Here is a 16,195-nt window from a genome sequence, read left to right on the forward strand (position 1 = left end):
GGCGGGACGAGGATGACCCCGACCAACTCAGTGAGTGGCAGCGCTGTCTACAGAAACGTGGCCGACCAGAGGAAGGGCGGTGCAAGGAGGAGACTAGCATTTCATAAGACTGTTACGTTAGGCAGCTGAGAGGACATCGTCTGGCTATGACCACTTGAGTTTGAAGCCTGAAAAAGAGGTCCACGTGGGGTATAAGTTTGGGAGTCCCCTGCATTTAGATGGCACTAAGGCTGTGGAACTGGATTCGTTCATTCACTCGCTCATCAAGTATATACAGAGTGCCTGCTGTGTGCCAGATGAAATCACCTAAGAGAAACGGGAGGAGAAAGATTCTGGTATGTTCTGCCCCATCCTATTCTCCTCTCTTCCTCTCTCCATCTGCAGAGGAAGCTGCCATATTTTTATGTGAGTATTATGTTCAGGCATAGCCTTAAATATTATAGTTTTCTTGTTTTTAAACTTTGCGTAAATGGTGTGACCTAGTATATATAACTGTGCGGCTTGTTTTCTTCCCTCATTATAGCATTGTTCGTATTGGTATGTGTAACTGTATTTGAGTTCATTTATCTCCTGTATGTCTCCTTGGGGACACGTATGACAGTTTCCTTATAAGTGGACTTGCTGAGTCAAATTTATTAGCTGCTGCCAAACAATTTTTCACATCATATGTCTGAGAGTTTTCTTCCCCACATCCTCACCAACTTTTGGTATTATCAGACTTTTCAATATGTTCAAGTTTGGTGAACATGAGACTTTATCTCATTTTAATTTTCATTCTTCTGGTGACTCAGACTGAGCTCTTGGGTAGTTTATTAGTCAATAATACAACTGTGCCTTTTCTGAGAAATGTCTGCTCATACCCTTCACGCTTTTCTGTCTCATTAAGATTTTTTTTCCTTCTTAATGGTGCATTTGAGTTCTTTGTTGGATGCTATTTGAAACAAACTTTAACATTTGAATTTTAACACACATTTTCTGGGCTTATCGAACCTTTATCTCGCCCCGGTTATTTCCTAAGTGTTGTCTACCTAGTGTTTTGTTTTGTTTTTTCCCAAAATGATTTGCATATCTTCACTCAGTGAGAGTTGTGGAATGCTCAGAGTGTAGAATCTAAAGCTGTTTGTAAAGGTCGCAAAATGTGGCAAGTTAGAAAATATGCTCATTTTAATGGTTCAAATACCGGAAGCAAATTACATTTCTGAAGTCAAATCATTTCTGCTTCTGAGTCTATGCATTTCTAATTTATGAGACTATGAAAGAAACCCATGCATTTTTATCCAGCACCACGTAGTGTCGTCTGAGCTCTGCTGCCACTAAGCTGTGTCACTCAACCATGTGGGATCGAGTCCTGTACCTTTGATCTCACCTGGAAAATGAGATCTGTCTGACCAGACACTCTCTAGAATCCATCTGGCTCTAAAACTTACTCTTTCTGTTAGAAGCTCATTTTAAAAAGCATGTAAGCCTTTGCAAAATGAGATCATTTCTTAAGGAAAATAGATACATTGATAGCAGCAAGTGTAATGAAAAAAAAAAAAAGAAAAAACCACTAGTGGAAAACAGAACATATCCTGTTTGACACTGGTGAGCTGGCACAGTTTAAAAGCCATTTTTTAGTCTGACTCTAAAATTCAAGAGGAGGCATTCTGAGTACACAGCCCGGTCACAAAAACTGGGAACCATGCATAAGCCGATCTTAGGGCCTGTTTTAACCACCATGGCTCCAAACCCCACAGGACTCACGGGACTTTCAGGGCTGCTCTGACTTGCGTTCAGGACTGTGGGAGTCAGCTGTGGTCGTGGTCCTGGTATCCTGGTATTGTGTGTCAGAGAGGCGTGACACTAGCCAAAGCTAATTCCTGAACGCTGTTACAGGTTCAAGCATTTTTCACGGGCGCCCTCTCCCCCTCCCCCCCGAAAAAAAAGGGTAAACAGGAGGAGTTGGAAGTTGCTTTAGGGACACCCCAGGGCTCGGATGAATGGATCTTTGAACATGATTCGGTTAGCTCTGCTCCCAGAACACGCGCTTCCGGGGGTTTGTCTTCAGCCTGACTTTAATCCCGGGAAGGTCGTTTTGGTCCCAGTTTCAGGGTTTTCTCCTTCTCCTAAGGTATGGGATGTTCTCAGACTGCTTGCTGTGAGATCCACCAGCCCCATCCTCTGAACACACGTGTTCTCTGTGTTCTCTGCCCCTGACGTGCCAAGCCGATGCGTTTGCCAACATGGGGCCGTCTATTATTAAGGCCCCTCCTGTGCAAATAACTTGTTCCTCATTCTCTTCGCCGTCATTTTGTGTAATCAAAGGGAGTTGCTGGCAGGTTTAAAAGGAGAGGGGAACTCTTAAAAGGCCTTGCAAAAATTATTCATCCACTTCCAATTGTGGAATGAATAATATTGTTTAAAAGGTATTCTAGAGGACCCAGGTCATTTCTGGGAAAAGTTCAGTTGAATACTAGATAGCTTAGCTAATTCTAGAAAGACAGGTATCTCAAGTGATCCGAACGGTAATATGCTGACAGTAATGGCTAAACCTTCACCGCGGGGGAGCCTGGTCCGGCACGTAACGGTGAGCACACACGCCACAAGGTGCTTTGGCTACTGTGGGAGCTGTGAACAGGCACCGATAGCCAGCCCTCTGGCTGCTGAAGCCCACATCTACCCTTTACTCTTCCAAGAAGGTTTTGGATCCTTTTCTGTGCATGGATTTTCTTAGGCCTTTAATGATTTGTGGGAGGGTTCAGGGCCAACAGTTTGCGCGAGACAATTGTACCAGCGCAGTGACAACTAAGAAGTGGGGGTGGAAGGGGGGCTGGTGTGCAGAGAACAGTAAAAGGAAAGGGCCATACAAGAAAAGAAGCTGGCTGATTCCAAGAGAGGGGCTCCCTGCTGCTCGTACAAGCACAGACCTGGCGTTCTGTCAAAGCCGACAGGTAGAGTTCCAGAAAACAACTGTGGCTTGCCCTTTAGCAAGTATGTGGATTCCTTGTCCCCTAGAGCAAGCTTGACTTTGTTTTTGTTGCAATTAATGGGAAAGATTTGCAGTTGTGAAAAGGTGCTTTGCAGAATATGGATTGTGATTTATATCTTAAAGCTTTTCTGATTTCAGCAGACTGGAAAAGCCTCATTTTTTTTTTTCTAGCATCCCTTAGCCAGTGTTTTTTCAAACTGTGGGTTGCAATTATTAATTGGCCACCAAATCCGTGGTATGAATCTTGACCATCATTTTTTAAGTGAAATAGAATAGAATAAAACATGTCGGTGTTTGTCTCACATAGTAAAAATAATTAATTAGGGATGATTTTCGTTATTTCAAATTTTATGCTTAAAAGTCAGTGCTGATGGTCTGAACGGGGTGAGAAGGTGTGATGAGACAGCGCTCCTTAGGTGCTCAGCACAGTAGGAGGAGAGGGGAGCGAGCGTTCTTGCACACAGCGCTGACCTCACACAGCCCTGGTGTGTGCCGGCGGGTGGCCTGTCCCTCCGAATCAGCACTGACCGCAGGTCAGGGTGTCTCAGCTTAGGTCAGAGCTTTCATCCTGTCTGCCTCGCATGGCTGTGTGGCCTTGTGGAAGTTACTTAACCCCTCTGTGCCTCTGTTCCCTCTCTTTTCAAGTAAGGAGAATGGCTCCTGTGTTGTAGGGCTGCTGTGAGGAGGACATGTCACTGTTCAGACAAACTGCTTAGTCCAGTGCCCCGCACATGTGTGTTTACTGAACGGACATTTAGAGCAGTTTTAGTTTTCACTTGTCAACACCTGGAAGCAACCAAGACGTCCTCCGGTAGGTGATGGATACACAAACTGTGGTCCGTCCAGACAATGGAATGCTCTTCAGCCCTAAAAAGAAATGAGCTATCAAGCCATGAAAAGACATGGAGGAAACGTCACTGCGTATGACTAAGTGCAACAAGCCAGTCTGAAAAGGCTACATGCTACAGGACGCCAACTATCTGACATTCTGGAAAAGGCAAAACTATGGAGACAGCAGAAAGCTCAGTGGTTGCCAGGGGTCGGGGGGAGGAAGGGGTGAGTAAGAGGAGCACAGGGGATTTTCAGTCAGTGAGAAAAACAGTCCTCTTAAGGGTTTCACTGCTGTTACTGTTGTGTTACAGATGGCGTAAACACGATAAACTCGAATATAATGTGGGGTTTCATTAATATTTGAATACCACACAATTTCCAATTTACGTTATTCAAGCTGGCGTCATGCGCAACTAGGTTTACATCCATCAGAGAAACTCGTACCACCAGGAAATCCTTTCTGAACTTGATTCATCATCTAGGGCAGTGGTTCTCCATCCTGTGGGACCCACACCCCCTTCACTAGCCTGAAATTAAATTCCTAGGTAATACGACTCACCTACACCCGTCATTTCAAAAAGCAATAGAATGCCACAGCTGCAATAAAGAAGAAACGAGATGGAAGACATTTCTGATACAATATGCATTTCATGTGTAGCATGTGCGTATAACTGCACTCAAGGAAGGACATGCTAAAGTCGACAGATGCTGTGTTTGCCTATATGTAGATGGACCACAGATGGGGCAGCTGCATGCCCTGCCCAGAGTGACACCAGCATGATGCACGGGGGCTCAGCTGGTAGTGCTGCCATCGGTGGCATGGTTTTCTGAAACTGTGACGTCCTGAACAAAACAGAGTAGCCTTCCTGTGATTTATGTACATAGTTGCATTCCTGGAAAATTGAGAATATATTAAAACCATGCAAGAATGACTGTGCTTGAATGTAAAATGGAACTGGGCTCTGGGCTTGGATAATTATAAACAGGGTTTCACCTACACGCCAGCCGGCAGCACATTTGGATGTCATGCGTATTGGGGGGGCTCCTGGCATCCTCAGCCACTGCTCACTAAAAGCCAGTAGTGCTCCCCAGCATTTGTGACCTGGAGAAGCCATACGTTTCCAGAAGGCTCTATATGGTCCAGGTCCTCTTCTTAGAAGTCATGGTGTTGGAGGACCAACGTGGGGTCCCTCGAGGACCAGCTTCTTTCTCAGCTAATGTTGCTTTGCAAGAAATGGACAGATGGGCAGATAGATGCTAGTCAGCTCTTCTGGGGAGAAATCTGTTTCTTTGTTCTGATTCAAATTTCCCCTTGCTCCCTACAAAAATCGTCCTGAAAGCAAAGGTCAGCCAAGTGTGGCCCTTTCCTGAAATCCCCGTCCGCAGGGGAGCTCTCCGAGCCCGGCTCCCAGCATATCAGAGACGGTGCCGTTCTCCGTTGCGTCTTAACTGATGAGATGCCAAGTTTATGCTTTGGTGTTGACAGTTGAGCCTGTTTATCTTGAGACCCTTTCTGCGTTGTTGTGGAAAAGAGCAGAGCGGACGGAGAAGCGCCCACGAAGTTACATTTCTGTGGTGAAGCCAGCAGAATGTGTGGACGTTGGTGTTTTTCAAAAGCCATGTTTGCATGCAGATTGTACACAGAGGAGGTGTTCAGTTACAGATACCCCGAGAATCTCCGGAGGTGGTCAGTTGGAGTCCGCAGGTCACAAAAGGAAAAAGTAACTCATCGGGTTCCGGACGTCATCTTGAAAAATGATGTGTGAGGAAACAGCCTCCACCATCCATGTTTTTTTCTCTGCTAGTCTGGGTTCAGGAGAGACGTCTGTGAGCTGACTCAGAGGCTGAGGGGTCACGTCTAACACTGGCCTTGCCCAGAGCTGGAGTTCTCGGTAGTGTCTGGATAATTCATACCACCTTTTATCTTTCACAACGAAGTCTAATGGTTCCTGCTAGCAATTCCATCTCCCTTCCTCTGAGGGCAGTGCTATTCTCCTGGGAGTTTTCCTCACCGATTTCCTTTGAGAACACCAGGAGAAGAGAGGAGAACCACATAACCCTTAATGAAGACCTGTCCTTGAAGGAGTCCCAGCATAAAGAAAATAGAAAACATCCTAATTGCCAATAACAAAAATCTCTGACAGTCAAAACGCCCACATGAGCAAGACTTTACTTAGCAAATATTTATTGGGAAAAACACAGTGCTTGCTTTCTAAAAAGAAATCCTTTTAAGTTTTATTTTAAAACTTATCATCAACAAAATTGACGTGTGTTTTTTTCTGTTGGTGTACAGTTTTATGAATTTTAACACAGGTGTAGATTTGTCTAGTCGCCACCATCTTCAGGATGTAGTTCAGTTCCATCACCCCAAGTAACTCCTTCCTTTGCCCCAGTTGCTGGAAGCTTCTCATCTGTTCTCCGTCCCTATAGTTTTTATCTTTTCAAGAATGTCATGTAAAGAACATGAGCATGTCACATAGGAGGTAACCTTTTGAAATTCACTTTTTCCACTCAGCATAATGCCTTTGAGATTCATCCAACTTCTCATAAATGTCAATAGTTTGTTCCTTTTTATTGGTGTATAGTATTTTATTGTACGGATAGACCACAGTTTATCATCCATTCACTGGTTGAGGTACATTTGGGTCGCTTCCAATTCTTGGCAATTATGGATAGAGCTGTTGTAAACATTTGGTTGTATTTGAACATAATGTTCATTTTTCTAGGGTACCCATGGGTAAGATTGCTGAGACATACTCTAAACGTATGTTTAACTTCATAAGTAACTGTCAAACGCTTTTCCAAAGTGTACCTTTTTTGTATTTCCATCAGCAAAGTATAAGCATTCCTTCCAGTCATTCTCCATCCCTGTGAGCACATGGTATCGTCAGTATTTTTATTTTTAGCTTTTTCTAATGGTATTGTAGTGGCACCTCATCATGGTTTTAATTTGCTGGTTTGACCTCCTGTATGCTCCTTGAAGAAGTGTCTATTTTCATATGTTTTCCCCATTTTTTAATTGGTTTGTTTTTTTCTTATTGTTGAGTTTTGAGAATTCTTTATTATGCGTACAGGTCATATAGGAGATTTGCAAATATTATCTCCTAGTTTGCAGCTTATCTTTTTATTCTCTGCATAGTATCTTTCACAGAGCAAACGTTTTTAATTTTGATGAAGTTAAGTTTATGGGTTTGTTTGTTTTTAATAGAATATGCTTTTCATCATGGGCTGTCTTCTAAAAGTCTTATAGTTTTACATTTTATATTTCGATCTGTGATCTATTTTGAGTTGACTATTGTATAAGATATGACATTTAAGTCAAAGTTTAATTTTTTTGCCTGTGGATTTCCAGTTGTTCCAACCATTTGTTGTAAAGACTATCCTTTCTCCACTGAATTGCTTTTACAGCTTCGTCAAAACTCAACTGGACGTATTTGTTGAGTCTATTTCTAGATTCTCTATTCTGTTCCATTGATCTATGTGTTTACCTCTTTGCTAATACCATCCGGTCTTGATTACTATAACTTTAGAGTAAGTGTTAAAATTGGGTAGTTTGAGTCCTCTGATTTATTCTTCTTTTTCAGATTTGCTTTAGCAAAATATTCTAGTTCCTTTGCCTCTCCATATACATTTTCAAATCAGATTGTGTGTATAAGAAATCTGGATGAGAGTTCAGTTGCTATTGTATGGAATCTGTAGACCAATTTGGGGATAACTAACATTTTTACTATGTTGAATTTTCCTACCCATGAACATAGTATGTCTCTCCAATTATTTAGATCTTTGATTTCTTTCATCAGAGTTTTGAAGGTTTTACATACAGGTCCTATACATGCTTTGTTAGATTTATTTTATAATTAAGTATTTCAAAAATTATTTTATAAGTGTTTTATTTTTTTTGAAACCATTGCAAATGTTACTAATTTTTAAATTTCAGTTTTTAGTTGGACATTGCTATTTGTGTTTGTTTCCTATGGCTGCTATCACAAATTAACACAGATTTGGTGGCTTAAAACAATAGAAATTGATTCTCTCACAGTTCTGGAGGCCAGAAGTCTATAATCAATTCTGAGCTGAAATCACAATGTGACAGGGCCGTGTTCCCTCCAGAGGCTCTAGAGGAGAGTCTGTTCTTTGCCTCTCCCGACTTCCTGTGATGCCAGCATTCCTTGGCCTGTGGCTTCATCACTCCTCTCTACCTTTGTCTTCATATTTCTGCTTTGTGCCAAATCATCCTCTGCCTCTCTTATAAAGACACTTGTGAGGGCAGGGAGGGTTCACCTGGATAATCCAGGATCATCGTCTCATCCCCAAATAGGTAACTTAATCACATCTGTGAAAACTTTACCAGATAAGGTAACATTCGCAGGTTTCAGGAATTAGGACTAATATCTTTGATGACATTTTTCAGCCTACTCCATTAGTGTTTAGAAATCAAGTGTGTGTGTGTGTGTGTGTGTGTGTGTGTGTGTGATTTTGTGTGTTGACCTTGTATCTTGCAGCTTTAGTGATAAACGTATGTATTCATTCTAAGAGTTTTTGATAGATTCTTTGGGATTTTCTACCTAAATTATGTCATCGGCAAACCGGGACACTTTCCTTCCAATCTGTATGTCTCTTATTTCTTTTTTGCCTTATTACACTGACTAAGACTTCCAATCCCATGTGGAATAGGAGTGGTGAAAGTGGACAACTTGCCTTGACCCTAATCGTAGGTGGGAAGCGTTCAGTCATTTACTCAAGTATGATGCTAGCTTCTATTCTTTGCTCAGAAGTTTATTTTTTAATCATGAATGAATGCTGAATTTTGTCTCATGATTTTCTACATCCATTGATATAATCATCTCTCCTTCTTTAGATTATTAATAAAATAGATTACATTCATTGATTTCCAAATATTGAGCCAGCCTTGCATTACTGGGACAAATCCTACTTCATTACTATTATTTTTATACATTGCTCGTTTTGATTTGGAATATTTGGTTGAGGATTTTTTGTTTATCTTCATTACAGATACTGGTCTGTAGTTACCTTTTCCTGTATGATCTTTGTGTTTGGTATCTGGCTAATTCCAGCTTCATTAAAAAAATTGGGAAGTTTTCCCTCTTCTGTTTTCTGGACGTCATTGTGAAGATTTGGTGTTATTTCTTCCGTACGTGTCATAGTATTTGCCAGTGAAACCACCTGGGCCTGATGATATTATTTTCAGAAAATTATAAACTACAAATGTAATTTCTTTCATAGCTATATGGTTATTGAGGTTACCCATGTCTTTTTGGGTGAATTTTGGTAGTTTGTAGTTTTTGAGGAATTGGTCCATTTATCTAAGTTGTCAAATATTTTATCTCCATAATGTTCAGAATATCCTGTTGGTATTCTTGTGATAGCTGCAGTATCAATAGCTGTTTCCCCTTTTTATTTTCTGGTGATTTGTGTGCCTTCCCTCTTTTTTTCTTTACCACACTTGCTAGAGATTTATCAATTTTATGGAACTTTTCAAAGAACCAGATTTTGGTTTTATTGCTGTTCACTTTTCTTTCCTGTTTCCAATTTCATTGATTTATTATTACCTTTATTATTTCCTTCCCTTTGCTTGCTTTAGCCTTATTTTACTCTTCTTTTTGTCTAGTTTCTTAAGGTGAACGCTCAAGTTATTTGAAACTTTTCTAATGTAAACATTGAATGCTATAGATTTCCTTACAAGTACTGCTTTTAGCTACATTCGACAAATTTTGAAATGTATTTTCATTTCAGTTCAAAATATTTTCTAATATCCCTTGATATTACGGAGTGATCCATTGATTATTTGTGGTCCATTGATTACTTGTGTGTTGTTTCATTTCCAAGTGTTTCGAGATTTTCCTATTATATTTTTGATACTGACTTCTAGTTTAGTTCCCTTATGACACGAAGCATTCTTTGCATAGCTTCAATTCTTTAAATTGGTTGAAGTTTGTTTTATGACTCGTGATAGGTTCTATCCTGGGAGTGTGTAGTTGTTTGGATATTGGGTTTTCCTTGAGGGGGGCATAGCTCTAACCTGGGCCCATTGGTTTATTCACTCAAGACTTGCTGGAAGGTCGTCACTCATAGCCCGTGCTTTCTTTGTCTAGAACATCCAGGATGTGAGGAGTGATGATGAGGACGAGTATGAAGAGGAAGAGGATGAGGAAGAGGAGAAGGAAGATGCCACCAAAGGCAAAGGCAGAGACTGTTTGAAGAACGGCCTTGGGGCTGATCGCCACCTCGTCCCTAACGGTCAGCACGGCCGTTAGCTTGAAGCCCCCGTCGCTGCTGAGGCACGTGTGTGGCAAAGGCTGCCGCAAGCTGCAGGGTCCCCCCACCCCCATCCATCACTGTGGCCCACAGGACTCACGGGGACCCCCGATTCTGCCCTGGCTCTTTCTAACCACTGCCTTCTCCCTGCCCACCCCCACGATGTATTTAACAAAACGTTGTTGAATTGTGTTAAAATGTTAAATAGAGGCGTTCCCATGGATTTTACTGCAGTTAGGACTCAAACTGGTCAGAAATTTCAAAGATTTCTCCAGAGAGCCGTTTCAGTTCTAATTGTGTTCATTCACTGGAGACATTTGGCTTTTTCAGGAGCTCACTGTGTGGCAGGCCTTTTCACCTTCCCACCTTGCCCATCCTCAGGATAGTTGGAGAAATGCTAAGTTGACCCACTTTTCCCAGGTGTGTTTGGCCACAAGAGAACAGCTCGTTTCCCAAGAATGAATTAGAGGTGGCAATGAAACAGTGGCAGCAGGACCAAACCGGGAGACCAGGCTTCCAGGCTCATGGGTCACTTTCTGCCCTGGGCAATTTTTCTTAACCCTGCCAAGCCTTGGTGCTTCATCTCTCTAGTGTGAATAACAATACCTGCCCTGCCTGCCCCACAGGGTTAGCGTTAGGATCAAATGAGATAATACAAGTGAAAGTGCAGTATTGTCAACTGCAGGGCGATTGTCACCTTACCCTCTTTTCACTGTGATTGCAGCTCTGTTTTAGAGAGAGAAACCTGCCTAAACTTGAATGGGCCTGAACAAAAGACACTACCTTAAAAAAATTCCTTTTAAATGTGTCTAGAGATACCTAGAAATGCAAATCCCCGTTTTATTCGGTAACTATTTGTTCGTTAGCTCCCCAAGGGTAATTCTCAATTCCCTGGTAGTTCTCCTCCCTCAGACCCAAGGCCAAGGGGAGGGAGTTGGGGCCCAGTCTTCTTTTCTGTTCTATTCTCTTATTTTTCTCTGTTCTAGAAAGGAAACAGCCCTGCTGCTACCCTGAACCCTTCCTTCAGGCCCGCAGGGCTACCCAGTGCCTTAGGGTCCATCTGGGGGCCTTCTAGGGAGAGGGCAGGTTGCTCCCAGAGCCATGATCTCCCAGGAAACTGGAGCCTCTGGGGTCATGCTGTGGGCGTGAGCTCCTGACCAAAAGGAAATCTTGGAAATCTTGGAAACAGAAACAGGATGCTACACTATTTCATCTCTGCTATCCAACCCAGTCAGACTACATAATAGCAAAACAGCACAAAAGAAAGGCTGCAAAAGCCCGCTGAAACTGTCCAAGGTTAGGTGCTAGAGTCAGTGACATCTCCTGGGGCCACCTGCCTCTCTGGGAGGGGGCCGGTGGGTCAGTAGCAGCCTCTCAGCCCCCCACAGGGGCACATCTGCTGAGCCCAGCACGCAGGACAGGCCTCGGAGTCAGACTCTTAGAGTTGAGTCGTCTTAGGTTTCTGCTAAGACCTGGGAGGCCTTGCCAAGGAAGAGGCTGAGCAGACCAGGCAACCTCCCCTCCCCCACCCCCGTCTCTTGGTCACATTTTGTACTTCCGTCTTGTTTCACACAGGGACGTATTATAAAGCCAAGTGAGAGCTAGGATTGTGGGGACCAGTAAAGCGTCCATACAGGCTCCTGGAGCAGGATGGCCACTGTACACAGGAAGGGTATCGGAATTCTTTGTTTTTTACTAAAAAGGTGTTTTTCAAACCTTCAGGCTAAACCAAAACCCCTTCAGAATTCTTTCCCCAACAAAATCTCCTTTTGAGGAATTGTTAGAACAGAAACATGTGCGTCAAGTTTTCTCTACATCATACTGTTTGCTTTTATGAGTACAATAACATGTGCATTATATGTAGAATGTTCTATTATAAACCTAAAAGGCCTCCACTCACATTGGGGCATAGCTATTCAATTATTATTACTATTTTATTGTTATTTTTGGGGTAGAAGAAAAGCATACTATATATTTTTTTTTATGTTTCCAGTTAGCAGACTATTTTTTTTCTTTGATTTGTTTTGATCTTGTCTCTGTATCAAGTGTCTTCTTGCTTAAGGTAAAAAAAAAAAAAATGTTTGAAAAAATTGTTTATTTGCTGCCTTATCCTCCAGGTTTTTTTTTTCTCACTTGAACGTTGAAGGTAAAATATACCAATTCAACCGATCTCTGAAAACCACCTCCTGAGAGGTCAGTATGCATTTTTGTAGCATCCTTTACAAAAGGCTGTTGTGGTTAATTTGAAAGGTAGCCTCTCTTTCTATAGGCGCCAAGGGCTCTTCCTCTGCCAGGTGACTTTGTCACCCACCAGCACCACCACTGTTACTGTCCTTGTAATGACTTACAGTAAAATAAAGACAGGATCCAGCATGCGGGTGACTGGCTTCTTAGCGGTCACCCCCCACCTCACCCCGCAGTGGAAACCAACATTTGCCAGCCCTCTCCTAACGTCCTGTGGGGAGTTGGAGCAGTGAGGAGGACAGAGCCAAATTAGGACAAGAGGGCTGCTGGCCTTGGAGTACCAGGCACCAGACAAGAGGTAGCGCATCAGGCCTGATGGGGTGTGGCTCTCGGGGATGCACGGTGCAGACAGACACATACCTGGGGGCTAGAGGCCACCCTAGGTCACGGCGTACGGGCCCTGTGGCAGACGGCACGGTCAAGGGCTAAGAAAGGGGACCAATCCTAAAGGTGTTTTCTTAGCCGCCTTCTCTGTACCTACCTTTCAAAGGTGGAGGAGGAAACAGAGTCTAGATTTGATGGTTCACCTGGCTGTCCATCAGAATGACACATGGAGCTTAAAAACACACCCTGCCTATTGCCTGCCCCACATTTTGAATCAGTGGTGTAGAGTGAGAAACAGAAATCTGCATTTTCACTGAATCTGGGTACTTCTGAGGAGCAGTCAGGATTACGTGTGCCCTCACCTGCTTTTAATCCTACTAGCAGTTTCTTACGCTCATAGATGGGAAAAGGCCACGATACAGAATATTTAACCCCAAATAAATCTATCACTGTAGATAGAGCAGACATTAAACAAATAATAAGAGCGCATCATGAGCAACTTTATGTCAATCTATTTTATCAAAATGGGCACAAGAAGAAACAGATATCTAAATAGTCTTCTATAGAATACAAAATTAATTCTGAAAATTTAAAATCTGCCCTCCCCCTGCCCCTAAAAAAAATCTTTAGGCCCAGATGGCTTTTCCTGTCAATTCTTCCAATATTTAAGGAAGAATGAACACAACTGTTATGCAAACTTTTCCAGAGATAAAAGAAACACTTTCACACTTGCTGTGTAAGGCTGGCATAATCTTGATGCTACAATCTGACAAGAACATTAGGGGAAAAAAAAAACCCCAACAACTAAAGGTTGAGTCACTTATCAACATAGATGCAAAATCCCTAAACAAATGGGCAAACTAAACTCAGCAACATGTAAAGAAGAGAGTGCATGACAGGCGGGTTTATTTCAGAAACTTGTGGTTGATTTACTATTTGAAAATCAATGTTATTCACTATTTTAAAAGGGTAAAGAAAAAACGTATCTTCAAAAGTCTTAGATAAAATTCAATATCCATGCATTAAAATAATAAAAACATCATCTCACAGAAAAGTAGGAAGGAACTTCCTTAATTGGATTAGTAGTATCTTCAAAAAGCATAAATCTAACATCATAGAATGTTATCATGGCGAGATACTGATAGCTTTTTCCCCTGGGCCTGTACTGACACTGAGATGCCCGTTATCTGCAAGGGCCCCCATCATCCTGAATATAGTCCACACTGTATTTTTCTCAGTAGCCAGTATAATATTTCAAGAAATAGAAACTACAAGGCTCAAAAGCAAGAGATGAAAATTGTCATTGCAAATGTAAATGCAGAAAATCCCACACGTTGTGTGTATGTGTATGTATGCGTGTGTGTGTGTGTGTAAATTTATGCAGAAATGCCAAAGAACAAGATTGGCCAAGACAATCTTAAAAAGAACTCATTCTACCAAACATCAAAACTAATTATAAAGAGCAACACAGTGTGAAATTGGCCCAAGGATAGACAAACAGAACAACAAAATGGAATAAAGTCCAGGAACAAACCCATGCATCTGTGGGCAATTGAATAGCTTTAAGGATAAAAATTAAACTTGACCCTACTTAACACCATACACAAAATAAATTTCAGGGTTTTCTGTACATCTCAATGTGAAAGATAAAATATAAAGCTTCCAGAGAGAAACGTAAGAGGACACCTTGACGATAAGATAGGCAAAGAATTCTTAAACAAAACAAAATATAAAGTATTATCCATAAAGGAAAATATTAAGGAATCAGGTTAAATTATAATAAAGAACTTCTGTTCCTCAACAGACACCATTTAGAGTGAAAAGGGAAGCCGTAGAGTGGGCGAAAATATTTTCAACACTTATAACTGATGAAAGGCTCACATCAAGAATGTATAAAGAGGGGCCGGCCCGGTGGCTCAGGCGGTTAGAGCTCCGTGCTCCTAACTCCGAAGGCTGCCGGTTCGATTCCCACATGGGCCAGTGGGCTCTCAACCACAAGGTTGCCAGTTCAATTCCTTGAGTCCCGCAAGAGATGGTGGGCACCGCCCCCTGCAACTAAAATTGAACACGGCACCTTGAGCTGAGCTGCCTCCCGGATGGCTCAGTTGTTGGTTGGAGCGTGGACTCTCAACCACAAGGTTGCCAGTTCAATTCCTCGACTCCCGCAAGGGATGGTGGGCAGCGCCCCCTGCAACTAAAATTGAACACGGCACCTTGAGCTGAGCTGCTGCTGAGCTCCCAGATGGCTCAGTTGGTTGGAGCCTGTCCTCTCAACCACAAGGTTGCCGGTTCGACTCCCGCAAGGGATGGTGGACTGTGCCCCCTGCAACTAGCGATGGCAACTGGACCTGGAGCTGAGCTGTGCCCTCCACAACTAAGACTGAAAGAACAACAACCTGAAGCTGAACAGAACCCCCCACAACTAAGATTGAAAGGACAACAATTTGACCATTGTTCCCCAATAAAGTCCTGTTCCCCTTCCCCAATAAAATCTTTAAAAAAAAAAAAAAAAAAAAAGAATGTATAAAGAACTACCAAAAACCACAAAAAACTGACAACCCAATTAAAAAAAAATGAGGCGGGCACTAGGACTGTATAGAATATACTGTATCTAAATGTCCAATGAGCATATGAGAAGGTGCTCAATCTCATTAATCATTACAAAGACTGATAGTACCAAATGGCTATTCCTGAACAATCAGAACGCACACACTGCTGGAGGGTCCAAGAGGCACTTTGAAAGACGGTTTGTCATCATTTCCTAAAATTGGATACATGCACATTTTATAGCCCTGCAGCTTCACTCCTAGGTACATATCCAAAAGGCATGCACATAAAAATGCATAATAGCCCAAATGGGACACTTCCCAAATATCCATCACCAGCGGAATGGGTAAGTCAATGGTGGTATATTTATAGTACGGGATACATATAGCAACGAAAATGAACAGACTGCTACTTGCAAAGAAGTAGCTATCTTACAATCTTAATGCGTTGCAAAAGCATCTAATGGAAATGCAACACACACTTTATGATTTCAACAGCATGATGGCAAAAGTCCAGGCAGTGGGTACCTCACGGGAGAAGGAAGGGACTGTGCCTGGATGGGGCCTGAGAGGACTTCGGGGTACTAGTGACATTCTGCTTCTTGACCTGGGTGGTGGTAACGTGAGTGAGTTCAGTTTGTGATAAATCATCAAACCATGCACTTAGGGTATGTATCCTTTTCTGTATGTATATTATAATTTTTTTTTAAGTTGTTAAATTGCAAAAGAAAAACCTAGCGACTTTTAAACCCTTCCCTTTCTGAGATAGCCGGTCTTATTGACCACAGCTTTTCCTTTCTCATGAAAACATTTAATGCCGAAAATACCTTTCAAATACAGAGGGTGCCAAAAAAAATGTATACACAGTTTAAGAAAGGAAAAAACTGCATTAAAATTGTAATACTCAATGTATACCGATAACAAAAGATGAATACAAGTCACGTTTAGCTTCTGCAATGACAAGAAGTGCTCAAAGTGGTTCCTATCAGCATAATTTTAATGCAGT

General features: G+C 42.1%; 1 protein-coding gene across 1 annotated transcript in view; it reads left to right on the plus strand.

The window, feature by feature from the left end:
- The window catches only part of CERS3 (ceramide synthase 3), an 88,269-nt gene extending 75,900 nt beyond the window's left edge, over window positions 1–12,369 (plus strand). Inside the window, exon 11 of the mRNA XM_074317748.1 lies at window positions 9,913–12,369. Within this exon, the coding sequence (XP_074173849.1) occupies window positions 9,913–10,074 (162 nt within the window). The 3' untranslated portion in view covers window positions 10,075–12,369. The remainder of the gene's footprint in view (window positions 1–9,912) is intronic.
- Window positions 12,370–16,195: the final 3,826 nt, after the last annotated feature.

The sequence above is a fragment of the Rhinolophus sinicus genome, linkage group LG13, assembly GCF_036562045.2.
Source record: "Rhinolophus sinicus isolate RSC01 linkage group LG13, ASM3656204v1, whole genome shotgun sequence".
NCBI classification, from domain to species: domain Eukaryota; kingdom Metazoa; phylum Chordata; class Mammalia; order Chiroptera; family Rhinolophidae; genus Rhinolophus; species Rhinolophus sinicus.